The sequence below is a fragment of the Alnus glutinosa genome, chromosome 4 (genome assembly GCF_958979055.1).
Source record: "Alnus glutinosa chromosome 4, dhAlnGlut1.1, whole genome shotgun sequence".
NCBI classification, from domain to species: Eukaryota; Viridiplantae; Streptophyta; class Magnoliopsida; order Fagales; family Betulaceae; genus Alnus; species Alnus glutinosa.
In genome coordinates, this window is record NC_084889.1 from 15,191,852 (window position 1) to 15,208,147 (window position 16,296).

At 34.4% G+C, this 16,296-nt stretch overlaps 1 protein-coding gene and 1 pseudogene across 1 annotated transcript; one reads left to right on the plus strand and one right to left on the minus strand.

Annotated features, from left to right (window-relative positions):
- The first annotated feature begins 884 nt into the window (after window positions 1-884).
- Window positions 885-1,757, plus strand: LOC133866157 (uncharacterized). Its single transcript, XM_062302707.1, has 2 exons — window positions 885-1,223; window positions 1,320-1,757. The coding sequence occupies exons 1-2, from the start codon at window positions 885-887 to the stop codon at window positions 1,755-1,757; spliced, it is 777 nt and encodes a 258-aa protein (XP_062158691.1).
- Window positions 1,758-2,269: 512 nt separating this feature from the next.
- Window positions 2,270-14,390, minus strand: LOC133866158 (TMV resistance protein N-like; annotated as a pseudogene).
- Between the last annotated feature and the right edge of the window lie 1,906 nt (window positions 14,391-16,296).

The following is a 16,296-nucleotide window of genomic DNA, read 5'->3' on the forward strand; positions in this document are numbered from 1 at the left end:
AAGACTTAACCAAGATATTGAGTCTGAAACTAATCTTGAAAGAAGAAGGATTTACTGAGAAAGGTTCAACTTGGAACAAAAGAAAGAAATCTTAAGTCACTGGAAGAAGTTAATGAATGAAGTCAAAATAGAAATGCTCTATTTTGATTTTGTTGATATGTTTTACCCTGTTGAAAATACGGTAAAAACCATAAATAAGGAAAAATGGACAAAAGAAGATAACATTGTTGTCTCTTCAAGACACCCTCCTCTTGAAACCATAGTGATTAATCACCGTACATCAATAGTTAAAGCCTCCCCTTTTAAGCTTGCTTATGAGAATACTGATGTAAAAAAGGTCATTGAGCAAAACAATTACACTAATCAATACCATAAACTCCATAGGTAAACAATTAGATCTAATTGAAGAAAAAAAAATTGATAATAAGCCTATTAAGCAACAAAAACCTTTAATTAAACTTCCAGACATAAAACTCGAAAATAGTCTACAGATTAACAAAAATAGATTTGTTGAGAAAATTTAAGAAATGCTTAAGGACTTGGTCTTAGCAAAACAAAAACCCAGTACATCCAAGACTGTGGTTGTTGCTACTATACCTGATTCTTCTTCTGAAACAAAGACAACTTCGGAATCTGATTCTGACAACAAAATTAAGCAAATTAAGAAAGCATTCACAGGTTTAGAGCTAAAAAGAATGCATTAATCCAAATTTCCTCCTACAAGCTTTACCAAAAATTGGTATCCTAGGCCAATCCCTCTGGATATTCAATTTGAAGAAAGAAATTTCCAAGGACAATTTTCAGTCTCTGCGGATAAACTATACGAACGGAATATCAATGGTTTGTCGGAACAACAGATTCTGGATAAGTTGACACATATGACCATGGTCACAAATAACTATGCTACTAATCATGGCTTAAGTCAACTAGAGGTTGTTGACCTCTTGGTTTCAGGTTTCATAGGAACCTTGCAAACTTGGTGGGAAAAGCATCTCATTGAAGAGTCAAAAGACAGCGTAAAATATGTTGTTAAGATTGACCCTGAAGGAAATCCTATATTCAATGAAGCAATTGGATTAGGAAATTCAGATGCTATTAACACCCTGTTCTATACCATCATAGAAAACTTCGTTGGAACCCCTAACCACCTTACATCTAGGATTCATGACCAGTTGAGTAACCAAAGATGCCCAACCTTAAGTAATTTTAGATGGTACAAAGATGTATTCATCTCCAGAGTTATGATAAGGGACGACAATAACTAACCTTTTTGGAAAGAAAAATTCATTAACGGTTTGCCCCATCTGTTTGCCCATAAGATCAAACAAGTCCTTGTTAATGAGGATAATGTGATAGAATATGATAGTCTCACTTACAGGAATATCATAAGTGCTATCCAAAAAGAAGGTCTAAAGATGTGTAGTGATATGGAAATATCAAATCAAGCCAATAAGGACAAGAAAAAAGCTAAATATGAAATGGGAAACTTTTGTGAACTGTATGGCCTACCTTCAGTAGCACCATCCAAAAAACATAAGAAATCCCACAAGCACAAAGAGCACAAAGATTATAGTAGAACGTTTAAAAGATTTAAGAAAAGAGATTTTGAGCCAAATGAATACTATAAGAAAGATAGACAAAAGCCCAAACAACGAAGATTTAAGAATAGATCAGGTTGTTACAAGTGTGGTAAGCCTGGCCACTTTGCAAAAGATTGCAAAGTTAAGAACACTATTAAGCAACAAAAATCTCAATGAAGACAAAGACAAACTAATAAAAGTATTAAAGATACAAGATACTGAGCCCAGCGATAATGAGTTTGAAGATCTAACAAGCTCTAGTGAAAACTATTGCTCTTGTAGTAGTGACAAAACAAGTCCTAATATAAGCTTTGATTGTAATGACACTTGTTGTAAAACAATCAATGTCATAACTAAAGAAGAAGAAGAAGAACAACTACTACTTCTTGAGTTAATAAGTAAGATTAAGAACCCTGAGTTAAAAACCCAATATTTACATAGGCTAGAAGACTCAGGGTGAAAGCTGGAAGGATAAGATTCCTTCAGACTTCTGACGGAAGTAATGGATAAACTCATATGAATAGTGAAAAAAGTCATTATTCATGAATAATACTTTTTGTCTGGAGACTGACAAAACATATCAACTTATTTGTCTTCTCTACTGTCAGAAAATACACTATGGACACTCAGTCGTCTAACTCATAGAAGGGGTCTTAGGCATCTTGAAGTTGTCCTAAGAAAGGGTCAAACTATAGTTGGCTTAAATGAGTAGAAGATTCTAATGTGAAGCTTTCTTCTTCATTTTCTTCATCATCACTTGCCTTTGTGAATTGCTGCATAAAAGCTAGAGCAATTTCTTTGAGGTCTTTCTTAGAGAGCTTCTTCCCTTTTGAAGAGGTAGAAGATTTTGACTTAGGAGCTTGAGGAAGCTTGTTGATTGGCTCAGATGGCTGAGCTTGAACTTGGGCTGTTGGATTAGCAGTTGGCTTGATAGGGAACTCAGTATTCAAGCGGGATTGAACTCTTGAGAAATCAAACTTATCCCACCACTTGACAAAGAATTGTCTGGAGACACAGTTCTGGCTCAAATTGTAGTGCCATTTCAGTATCCATGATACTTTGTATTGGGCAAAGAAGTGGAGAGTGATTGGCAACAAAGCTTCATACTGGCTTAATTTTTTGACAGTTGAAAAGTATCGAACTGCTTCTTGGACATCTTCTGGGATGATCTCGTTGACTAAACCATGGACTTGGCACCACCTGTGAAACCATAAAGGAATTGGTCCTTTAAAGTTTTTATCAAAATTAATAAACTAGAAGTGGGTGTAAGTTTCATTTTGATACAGGAATATCTTGTACCAGGCTTTAATGTAATCATGATAGCTTAATCGCACATTATGATTTTCAAGGCTTCTGAAGGCATGAGGGGTTCCCCAATCACTTTGAGAAATGAATTTCATTATAAAAAGAGAGTGAAAGATAACTTTGGTCATCTCTCGCTTACAATAGATCGGGTTGATCTGCATGGATTTAGTTTGGAAAAGGATGTCTTTGTAAAACTTAAGGGACTTTTCTAGGTGGATGGCTGGAAAATGCCAAAGTGAGGGGTAGTAGGCTTTAGTAATGGCTTCAAGAGATTTTAGGTGGCTAAAATCTGACTCAACAAAAAACAAGTTATGACTTGAGGACTTAGCATGGTATGGTGAAGTTCTTTCAAACCTTCTGGGAGAGATGAAAGGCTTAGGTGGTGTTGATTCCACAAATGGGTCAAATTGGCTTATTAAGCGGATTGAAAAGTAGGCCTTGGGGGAATGGTACCCAGAGTGGTATACTAATTTGCCATCTGTATTAGTGAGTTTCTTAATACCAGATCTTGGGTGGTAGGGGTGACTAACTCAAATGGTTTATAATCTGGACTTAGTTTAGGCTTAATGGCCGAAGCCTTGGTGGGAACTTTTTGGGACTTCTTATCCGTCATTCTTTCCCTACAAAAATTCTCGGGTTAGGAAATCAGGAATAGAATTTTGGCTTCCTTTGATATGTTCAATATCAAAATCAAATATGCTCAAAATTGCTTGCCATCTTGCAAATTTTTTTTTTTTCTGATGCAATGTTTTTAAAATCTTTTTCCAAAACATGTTTTGCACTTTTACAATCAACTCTTATTAAAAACTTTTGATTCAAAAGATCATCTTGAAATTTTGAAATTTATAGTACTATAGAAAAAAATTTCTTTTTTAATAGTACTATAATTACTCTATGCAGAATTCCAAACTCCTGAATGGAAACGAACAATTTGTTCAGGTTGGTTGGAATGAACTTGTTGCTTAAGAATACCACCATAACCAATATCAGAGGCATCAGTTTCAATGATCTTAAATGAACCAATGGTTGGAATGCCTAGACAAGGTAAAGTTTGGACATGAAGCTTTATTTCCTTGACTAGGGAAGTTTAAGTAACACATTAAAAAGATTTGATAAACCAAAGAAACAAATCACAATCATTTGCAATTGGAGGTAAATCAAATCAAGTTTGAGATTAAAATACTTAAGGAAGAAAATCAAGAGTTAAAAAAAGATGTGAACCTCTTAAAAGTAGGGCAAAAACTTAAGAAAGCCTCAAACAATCAAGATGATGATGTTAACAATTCATCTTCTGATAATGAGGAGCCACCTAATGAAAACACGTCACAATTTGAAGAAAATTGTCTAAGTCATCTTAACCGAATCCAAATTAAAAAATGGCATTCAAAGGTTAAAATTAGAGTTCAAGATTTTGAGTTCTCTGTCATTGTCTTAATTGACAGTGGTACAGATTTAAACTGTATACAGGAAGGACTAGTTCCTACAAAGTATTATAGTAAGTCTAAAGAAACTTTAAGATCTGCCAACAACAGTAAAATGCAAATTAATTTTGAGATAAACAAAGCCTACGTTTGTTAGGACAATATAAGCTTCAAATTATCCTTTGTATTGGTTAAGAACATGATTGACAAAGTCATATTAGGTCTTCCATTTATTACCTTGTTGTATCCATTTACAATAGATAGTAATGGACTAATTACCTATCGTTTAAGTTTCTAAAAGAACAAGAAATTAACCAGTTGAATTTTTAACAACTGGTTAATTTTCAAGTCTATTAACTTAATCAAGTCAAAAACTCAACAAATCGAGTTTTTACAAGAAGAGATTAAAGTTAAAAGAATCGAAGATCAACTAAATCAAAAAATCCTCCAACAAAGAATCCAATCCTTTGAAAACAGAATCAAAAGTGACGTTTTTTTTTTTTTTTTTGATCTCCATACTGCTTTTTGGCATAGGAAAAAGCACATTGTTAGCTTTCCTTGTGTCAAAGATTTTGACGAACGAAAGATCACCACTAAGGCCAGACCAAGACAGATGAGCCAAGAGACTATGGAATTCTGCCAAAACGAAATAAATGATTTATTAAGTAAATGAATAATTCGTAAAAGCAAGTCTCCTTGGTCATGCTTAGCCTTTTTTGTCCAGAAAAATGTTGAATTAGAAAGAGGAACCCCAAGATTGGTTATCAATTATAAGCCCCTAAACAAAGTCTTGGAATGGATACTGTATCCAATCCCAAACAAGAGAGACCTTATCAACAGATTAAGTGGATTTGTTATCTTTTCTAAGTTTGATATGAAAAGAAGATCTTGGTAAATCCAAATTCATGAAAAAGATAAATATAAAACATCATTTGTTACTCCTTTTGGGCAATATGAATGGAACGTAATGCCTTTTGGCTTAAAGAATGCTCTAAGTGAGTTCCAAAATATCATGAATGATATTCTCAGTCCCTTAAGTAAGTACTCCATAGTATACATTGATGCTGTATATATATATATATATATATATATATATATATATATATATATATATATATATATATATATATAAGCACATCTCCATTCCATACCCGGGCAGTGTGGGATGTCACATTTTGTCTTGCCATGGAAAAAGGGATTGGACACCAAAGCCAAAACACCCATGTTATTACACCATAAGACTGTTCAAGGAGAAGCTAAAGGAATTTTTAACTCCTTAAAAAGCATACGCAACCAATATAATTCAACCATTGTAACTGCCATAGACTAGTATCATTCTTTGTGCTCCAGTGCCTCACTACCGATTGTTTCTTTGCACTCCTGAAAATTAAACAAGAACCTAGAAAAAAAACCAAATCCACATGTTGAGTTTTGATCATCAGGACCATCGACCCAATTGAAATCATAATATGCATGAATTTGTAGTGGTCCTTTAGAACATAAAAGGTCATGATGCAATGTTCCTTTTAAGTATCTTAGGACTCATTTCACCGCTGTCTAATGACCTATAGTTGGGGAGTGCATATGTTGACATAGCTGGTTGACAAAAAAAGATATTTCAAGCCTTATTAAAGTGCAATACCATAAAGTCTCCTACCAAATTTCGATAATCTGAAACATCACTCAAAGGGTCTCCATCTAGCTTGGACAACTTGGAACCCGAAACACAAGGAGAAGGGAATTTCTTTGCACCCATCATCTGAACACCATGAAGTAAATCCACAATATATATTTTTTTGGGAGAGATGCAAACCTTAAGGTGTACGAAGTGCTTGAATATCAAGAAAATAACAAAGGTCCCCCAAATTCTTTAATGGGAACTCTTGTTGCAAGACTCCGAATAAAGGAGAAAATCAAATCTAAGGTATCTATAATATCATCTACATAAATAAGGAAGAAAATATGAATATTATCTTGGTTGCTTCTCACTTGTGCTATTGAAATTCCTATTCATCATCCTTACCCCTAATTAAAATTTTATTATGGGTATTTTCGATATTGGACAACATTGACAATTTTTAATTGTTTGGGGGACATTGTCATAGTTGAAAGTTTAGGGGGACATTGTCAATTGGATGATAGTTTGAGGGGGTTATGCAAACTTTTTCCTAATTAAAAGTTTTAAGTTCAATATGTAGCAATTGCCGCATAAGATGCCACAACATCAGTTTGTAAAAGAATTATAGTGAAATTGGTTTTATCTCTAACATTTTCTATAAAGTATATCAATCTAGAATTTCACATTTATTACAAGTCCAATATTAAATAAAATCTTATAAAAAATTGAAAATAAATCATTGTGCTAAAATTATTTAATTAGGAAGTCTCACTTCAATAACATGATCGATCAACATCAACACATTTTGAAAAACTAAAACTTTACAGCAACTAGAAGTCTTATTCCAAGAAGTTGGTTGCAGACATTATCTTGTATAAATTTGGTTCAAAAGAGAGAATAAACTTTCCATTTTTTAAATTCTTTTATTAATAGAGGTAGAAATTTTACAAAATCAATTTCAAGTAGCACCCACTTCCACAACCTTAAGAGATGTCCTTCTAACATTTATGTTCTTCATTGTGGGCTTCCATCAAGGTCCTCCAGTATTATTTATCATTGCTGATGAATTTATGCCACAAAAATCATAAAGCAAACAAGTATAACAACACGAACAAGACCCTCAAATAAAGCAATATTAATTCCAAGGAGTAAAAAAATCGGCTTTGAATCTCCCCCTCCCCTCCCTCGGAAGCCAAAATTCAGTTGTAATGAAATATAAAATCCACATCTTAATTACAAAATAAGAGTATAAATAATACTGGATTATTTATAGCACTTACATTATTATAGCCCAAGCTAGTGACTCTGTCCCAAAAAGTTGACTGCCCTGCACAAACAAGCTCGCTCAATGGTCAAATGTTGAATATGTCCCACGCATTCACACATGGAACCGCATTTGTCAGTTGCACCAAAAGATCCGAAAAATGGTATGATCATCTCCAAACCACGAAGATTTCATCCATAATTAAGTGGGAAAATCAAGAACTACAATTAACCCTTTGAACCCACTTCATTCAACCGTTAACAAGCAATTCTGACACCCCAAACAAAATTAACAAACATTATGGGGTACTTAGAGAAAAAAGTGAAAAGAACCTGGCTGGTTTAAGTGTTGGGGGTGATTTGATTGAGGTTGTTGTGATTCATCCAACCGGTATTTCCTCCGCATCTGAAATTCCAATGCCCAAGGTTGAAGAATGCCTCTTTTGTTGTGGGTACCATTGGATTCCAAGTTGCCATGATCATCATCATCATCACAACGTCTCTTTGAAAGTTAATTCCATCCATTAAAGCTATTGCTTTCTCTTCATATAGTTGTTGTAGATGGAATCCGCAACTTTTAAAAAACACTAAATCTGAAGGTTTTCGAGGATAACTATCCTCACATTTAAATTTAACTCGAAGATTATCTGTCTTTAGCTAAGCCGGTTGAATTAGATACAGAAAAGACCCGTTAGTATAGATTTGTTGACCATTGATGAATTCAACGCCAATAACAAAAGAATCCTCATTTTGTACATGCATCTTTGAAACCAATCACACTAGAGAAAGCACCTCTTTACGATGGCTAAAGCAATTTGGAATCTTGTTTCCTGAAAATATACAGCCAAATTGATGGACCTTAGGATGTCCCTGTTATATATATATGAAAAATTTTTAATGATACCACCTACAAATCAAGGCACAAACTAAAAGCATTCAGAACAACTTTCTTTTAATTTTTCTTAAATTTAGGGTTTAGGGTTTAACATGTATGAGAGAGAGAGAGAGAGAGAGAGAGAGAGAGAGAGAGAGAGAGAGAGAATACACATTGGGTATAACTGTAGTATTCTCAATGCTTAGGGAACCGATAGGGTATCTGTTGTGAGTGTTTTTTTTTTTTTTTTTTTTTTTGTGATTTTTTAGACATTTTCCCTATAAGTATGGAAGAGCATGGGCTATAAAAAAGCTATTGAGAATGCTCCAACATGTATAAGAGAGAGAGAGAGAGAGAGAGAGAGAGAGAGAGAGAGAGAGAGAGAGAGAGAAACCTCACTGAATAAATAAATTTGTACATCACTCCTTCTATGTTAAGGGCAATCGGACAAGTCGATCCATCGAAGCATTGGTAAATCGCATATATTATTAAATTGAAATATTTCCAATAACGTACATCCATGCGCATGTACCCATTCTATACGAAGTGGTAGAAGTTCTGGAATTTCTCGAATTTGCTTGCAATCTTCTAAGAAAAGCCACCATAATCTAACAAATGTGTTAACCTTGTAGAAATGCTAATCATAGCACTGCCTGATAGATCTAGATATCCTAACGATTGATGTGCTGGAGATACCATTCCAACCCTGACAGGCTCTGGTGGGCCACCCGTATTAATCAATTGAGATCTTCTACTTTGTTCTAAAAATATTTCCAATGACATTCACCCCCTAGCTTCCAGTTGTGTTAGACTTGGTGGAAGTCCTAGAATTTCCCGAAGTTGCTTGCAACCTCGCATGTAAAGCCGCCTCAATCTAACAAATGTGTTGAACCATGTAGAAAGGCTAACAATAGGGGTACCTGATAGATCTAGACATGTTAACGATTGTTGTGCTAAAAATATCGTTTTAACCCCGACAAGCTTGGGTGGATCCCACGTATTAAACAATTCACATCTTCTACCTTCTTCTAAAAATATTTCCAATGACACACCTGCTAGCATACAGCTCTAATACATTTGGTGGAAGTTCTAGAATTTCTCGAAGTTGCTTACAATCTTTCAAGTGAAGCTTCTTCAATCCAACAAACCTTTTGAACCATGTAGGAAGGCTAACAATAGCTCTACCTGATATATTTAGATCACTCAACAATTGTTGTGTTGGAAATACTGTTTCACCTTAACTTCTACTTTCTTCTAAAACTATTTCCAAGGACACACATTTCCAAGCTAACACCTCTACTACATTTGGTGGAAGTCCTAGAATTTCTCGAAGTTGCTTGCATTCATGTAAATCAAGGCATTTAATCCAACAAATCTTTCGATGCATTGAGAAAGGGTAACGATATCACTCCTTGATAAATTTAATTTTCCCAATGCGGAGAAACAACCAAGAGTCCAAAATAAATTTGATTCTGATAGGGCACAATTGTTAAGATTCAACTCTTGAAGTTTCGAAAATACTATTGAGGAAGAATCATCATTAGAATCGCTTGTATTTGGAGAAGGTAACCGTTGGAGTAATTCTGTACCTATTGAAATTGCAGATTCCTCTATGGATAAAATAGAGGGAATCCACTTTCTTTGGTAACTTAAATTTTGAATAACAGTTGAGAGAAAGTAACTTTAAATGTTACAGCTGATAATGCCATCTGGAACATTCCGAAGGTTTGTGCAACCACCTAGATTTAACATCTCAATCCTACCTAGGTACCCAATTGAAACATCAGCGAAGTTTCTTAGGAGCTCACATTTAGTGAAATCCATAATTGTCTGGTTCTTGGAATTATGATAAAAGAAAAACAAATAAATTAGTTAGAAGGAAGTTTACAACAAAATTTAAACAAACAAATATTAAAAACAACAATTGTACATGTCCTCCCTCCAATCGCTTTAGGCAACTATGATGCATTCTTAAAATCGCAAGGTTTCTTCCACAAAAATTGGATGGAAAAGATACTCCAGGATATTTAGACCAATCAAGCAATCTTTACTCATTAGAGAGAAAACTAGGCTCTTCAGAAAAGCATGCATTATGGCTTATAAACAGTCTGAACCTTGTCATCTTCTCGAAGGCTTTGGGACTCAAGTGTACCATCAGATTTGATTCAGGCAAATCTATCAATATGCCCTCAACTTTGTTTGTTCCCTAGCAGGACAATGTACAATTAAGTGTACCCACAAAATGTTAACATAAAGTTCTCCACATTTTAACACTTGCTAGAACTGTAATTCTTGCCTTGATATTGTGTGTGTCTTGATAATGTCTTAATAGTGTGTGTGAAGCTTATACCCTATCTATTTGTCTTCATATATTGCTTCTTCTTCTTCTTCTTCTTATTTTTTATTTTTTATGTTTAGATTTTAAAAATGAGTGAATGTCCTAAGGTGACTAATTATCATCAAATATATTAATATATTACCCTTACTTGTTCCTAAAAGAAAAATCAAGATACTCATAAAAACTAGGGACCCTCACATCTTTGAAATAATAAAAGCAGTTACCAATGATGATTTTATTTATTTTTCTTAATTAAAAGGGGAGGGGGGGAGGTGCGCCACCCCCCATTACCTCTTTGCAAGTGGCATGCAGGGGGTGGGCTTCTATCCACCTCCATTAAAGGGGCGGCCTTCAACCATGGAGGCAGGCCTTTACTTCTTCTTTTCTTTTCTTTTTTCATATATATTAAGACCAGTGTGCACGCCTGAAAAAGTGAGAATGTGTTTTCCAAACGTTTGATTATGACGGTGTAGGACCACATTTCCTTTTAAAAAAAAATGTCTTTTATTTATTTTTTAAATATTGTGGTTTGTATTTGTAGAATGTGTTTTTATTAAAAATCTTTATTTTCCACAAATTATATTTAAAATTTTAAAAAAGTTAATTACAATCTTTAAAATTTCTAATTGATTTTTTTTTTCAAGGTGGGATTAACCTAATTAAGATGTTGTCCTTCTATTATGAGCATCACTAATATTTACGTACATATTCAACCCTTGAAGTCCCACAAACATTTAACTTCAAGTAAAATTGTTGTTTTGTGAAATATCAAACAAAATTTTTATTTTGTAATCTCAAAAGAGGTTGCAATAAATTAACTATCCTGGCATTTGAAAACAATTTTACAAATGGTTTTACAAAAACACAACCAATTAAACAGTCGAACTCTATTGTAATTACGTTTTACTTTTAATTTGAGTTTGAAATTAAATTCATTCTACTCAATTCTTTTGTGTAAATACATATATCTCCATCTAATTTTTCACCCCTTTTTTTTTTTTTTTTGTTCTTTTTTTTTTTTTTTTTTGTTCTTTTTTTTTTTTTTTCTAGTTGCTTAACTTATGGAAAGAAACAAATGTAAATTATAAAGGTTTTTTTAACATAAGTCATACCATATTTCCTTCTAGGACATCATGAACATCTTCATGAAACCATAACCTACTGTGTTTGCCAGGTTCTTTGGGTGATTCATGTTGAACAATTTCTCTACCCACTTCTTGCAGCAAGTCATGCATACTAATTAATCTCTGAACCTCATCAATAGATATGAGAGACTTATCCACAAGCACTTTTATACCATAATCTGGAAAGAAACCGCACTTGTCTAGTATTTTATTGACATAACCTACTTCTTCTCCTGTGAAAAAACATGCAATGTCAAGGAAAATTTCCTTCATAGTGTCCTCCAACCCATCATAACTTATTCTAAGTAGTTTGTGAATTTTTTTATTACGTATTCTTTTGTACCTATCCAACGCACTTTTCCCCTCATGCAAGCCTTTACTAGATAGATCCGAACCCAGCACTACTAAAGCCAGTGAAAGTCCCCTTGCATAACCTATTACATATTTTGTGAGTTCCACAAAATCATTGTTAGGTTCGTCACTTTTGAAGGCATGTCTACTAAAGAGCTGAAGAGCTTCATTGGAATCCAACTTATTCACCCAGTATACTAATCAACTCCATGTGCCCGAAGTAAATGTTTATCTCTTGTTGTTACGATGATTCTACTTCCTAAGCAAAACCAATAAGCTTTTCCAGCTAGCTTTTCTAATTGGACTAATTGATCCACATCGTCAAGAACTATAAGGACCCTTAAACATCGAAGTCTCTGCTCTATCAAAGTAATTCCTTGATCAACATTGTCAACCATTAGACTTGAACTTCCTAGGATTCTTAGAAGTTTATTTTGCAAATAGATCAGACCCCCTTGTCCGAAAGTTTCTCTTGTGTCTCCAAGAAAACAACTACATTCAAACTGAGAAGCAATCAAGTTGTAGATGGCTTTGGCGAGAGTTGTCTTACCAATTCCACTAGTTCCAAAGATTCCTACTATGCATGTACTGTCATTTTTCTCAATAATTAAAAGTGACTTCACCTCTTGTACACAGAACTCTATTCCAATCGGATACTTGGCAACTTGAAAGTATGTCTTTTAAACTAATATCGAATTCACCCATTCAATGATTTCGTGAATAAATTCAGGATCATTCCTACCAATATAGAATGATAAGAAAACATCTAATGAGTACTTTCACAAAAAGAATAGCAATATGATCTAGTTACAAGGATTTTTTATTCTTTTTTCTCCATAAGCAATGACAATGGTAGGGCATGAGGTAATTAAGGGATAATCTTCCCCTCCCTAAAGGCCAATCTTCCTACAAACTACTAGTCCTTTTATTAGAAGAAAAAAATCTAGAATAATCTAAAAGGAAAGGCCCAAGAGTGGTTAGAAATACCTGTTCCCCAAATGCTTCCTGAACAAATCGGTCACTTTTTTTAGGGCTTTCTTCCACTCCTTCACCTTCATCACATCATTCTTGAACATTTTTTCAAGTTTAGTGAATGCTTCTCCAACACTATTGGTTTGATGACGTACTTCTGACGGATCTACGTCGTAGAACAACGGTAGAACCTGTTGCCCCCTTATTTTTCTACACTCGAGGATCTTTATTAGCTTGTCCAAACACCATCGAGATGATGCACATCTTTCAGAGAGTACAATGATTGAAATATGGGACTCTTCAATGGCTTTGACAAGTGCTAGTGAAATTTCCAATCTACTTCTAAGTGTGTCGTCCATGAAGGTATGGATTTCCTTGTAACGTAAAGCTACACATAAATGGGCAGTAAAAGTTTTATGAGTATCTTCACCTCTAAAAATCAAGAATACATCCCATCAAGGAATGGAAGAAGAGGAGGAAGTTGCAAGACTACTAGTTACTGGAGAAAATTCAAAGTGAATTGCAAAACCCATTTCCAGGATGGACAAGTCAGATTTGTAGACAGAGTGGTTGAAGTCCAAAAGAGAAGGAGAGTTGGGTCGGAGGATGATTCGGGTTGGCGTGATCGGGCTGCTAGAAGTTGTAGAGAGAGAGGTTGAAGGACCTAACTCGGTCGAGCAAAGACGGGGCTTGAGTGAGCTAGGGTTGTGGTTTTTGTGCGAGGTGAGGAAGATGGTGAGAATGGTGGGGTTGAAGAAGAGGAAGAGCCAGGGGGAAGTTAACCAACTAGCCATGAGAGCCCAAATGGAACTCATCTCATCTCAGCAAACACCCACAGACAGAGAAAGCTTCATTGGAAAAGATAGAAGTGACAACAAAGTCGTGGATTTGCCGATAAATCGGTTTGGATGGAAATCTTGACATGTTGGTAAATTTGGTCACTCGCATGATGCATCATAAAACAAAAATGAGCAGCTTCTTTGCAACTTCCTTAAAGCTGACAACTTGATTATTTGCAGGAGAGACCTTTTTCATGCTTTGTAGTGATGTGCAATTGTCATTAGATTTCTCAAATATAAATTAGATTAGCAAAGCTCCAGCAATTTCGTAATAGATTCACAATTGGTATGAATTCAAAAAGAGATTTAATATTTTAGAAAAAGGAGGGTGCCACATTGTTGGGAACTAAACTTTAGGGATAATTTTGGTAGTCTAGCATTTATCTTAGTTGATACATTCTACAAATAAATGTTACACTTGGAACATTCTTAACAGCTTCACCAAAATAACTTTTTAGCTATTTTGTTGAGGCAATTTGTTAAAAATTACTCCCAGCAGCCTCACTACTATAACAAAAAAGTTTTAGTGAGTGAACAGTACTCACCAACAATAGTGAGCACTGTTCACTTACCAAATCATTAAAAAACTATTAAATTTGGTCATTTTTCTCTGTTTCATTTTTTTCTTCTTTCTTTATCACGCAGAGCATCACTGTTTCGGACCTCTCCCATTTTCTTCTCCCAGTTCTCATTCACAACATCCATTGCCTCCCCTGGAAGCTACAATTTGTAATTTGCTATATGTAGATTAATACCACTACAAAAATTCAGCAATTTTGAGTCTTTTTTATTTTTTTTAAGCCGTTTTTGGGCATAAAAACGACTTAAATCGTTTTGAGTCGTTTTCAAAACAACTCAACATATAGCATATTAATTCTAGGTTAGAGTTGTTTTAGTCCTAAAATGACTCCAATTGGAGTTGTTTTTACCAAAATGACTCAAACTGTTTTGAGTCGTTTTGGTCCAAAAATGACTTTAAATAAATAATTAATTAATTTCATTAATTTTGTTTTTTGTTTTTTTTGTTTTGGTAATACCTGATATAGTAAGAATATTGTTTACATGTTTATACACCCATAAACAATCACATACACTCATAATTCATACTCCATACACTCATAAATAATCACTATGGCTTGGTGGTGTGCACATCAAGCCATAAAAAGAAAACAATAACAAATAAAACGTCGTATCAACATAATGTCACTCAACCGTAAACATATATAATACAAACTCCAAAACGTTCAAAGTAATTCTAAACATAATTTATAAGTTGCCTACAATCACAAACTGATCAAGTCCAACTGATAAAACCATATAAACAGTGTTTACATCATTTTCAAACTTCAACATTCTACCTACATTGAAAAGAATACTAATACTGTATGTCACGACAGTCACTCATGCGAATCATGCGAATCATCGTCTTGAGACGAGGGCGCGACACCTACATTAGTGGTTCAAATAAAATGTGTTACGCAATTTTATATATATAAAGGAAACTAGTAACGATACACATTACATTTTCAACCGTATAATGAAAAAGAAAAATCACACTTTGTTAATTAGTTAATCATGTTAGCAGCTAACCTGGTCGACTGGCTACTGAAGATGTGACGACCCGTTTTTTTTTTTTTTTTGAAAACGTACAAACGAATCTTCACAGTGGCACGACTACATGTCGCTCAGCCAACATATGACATATGTCCCATAACATGCACCTGATAATCAGAGTTACATTTAACAGCGGAATATAGTAATCAATGTGCAGCGGAACACATATCATAAGCGGATATACATCTAATATACAACAGTTAATTACAACAAGAGCCATTTACAAGTCTATCTATTTAAGACTTATATAACATATTACACTAATTACATTCTAAAATATAGGCTTAACAAATACATGTGTCATGTAGGACCCGAGCCATAGATAAAATACTCAAAATGCGAACTACCCATGAATCCGTGACTTATGACTGTCGTGATGTGCTCAAATCATAGTATCCCATACGCTAGGTGGACAAGTCAATATCTATATCCGCAGAACCTGCAACCAAAGCATCAATGTCTGCACAGTTTCGGGGGTTGCCGCATCTGTACAGGTGGAATTATGAGCCCGCTGTCTTAGCATAAATAAATACACTAAGGCCTCAGAGGTATACTATTTACTGAGTTTTCGCAAAGAACCAACTTTTCATTTCTAGTCATGCGTACACTATAACAGCCACCAATTTTATAAGCTTTTGTTTGAAAACCCCCATAGCTGATATAGCGAACACCGACTACTAGAAAACATTTAAACATACTAGGCAGCTAAGATTATACGTAGAAGTTCTGTTATAGAAAACAATGGCATTTAAATCATGCAACCATCCGATACCAATATACACAAGTTCTTTTTTTATCAAGACTCTTATGCATACTAATACGTCTAGCAAAACTACAATATACTTATCATGAAAACATCATACAATTTAAGCAATGTTATGCATGCTCATGATAGTCTTCTTATTCATTGTGAGCCTTACGTTCTCTTTGTTATTATGAGCCTTACGCTCTCTTTCATTATTATGAGCCTTACGCTCTCTTCGTTATTATGAGCCTT

Bases quoted from the DNA above. Each gene is read 5' to 3' on its own strand.
- LOC133866157 (XM_062302707.1), top strand. From the start codon at position 885: ATGGTCACAAATAACTATGCTACTAATCATGGCTTAAGTCAACTAGAG. The intron at 1,224-1,319 runs GTATTCATCTCC...TTTGCCCATAAG, and splicing joins ATTTTAGATGGTACAAAGAT to ATCAAACAAGTCCTTGTTAA.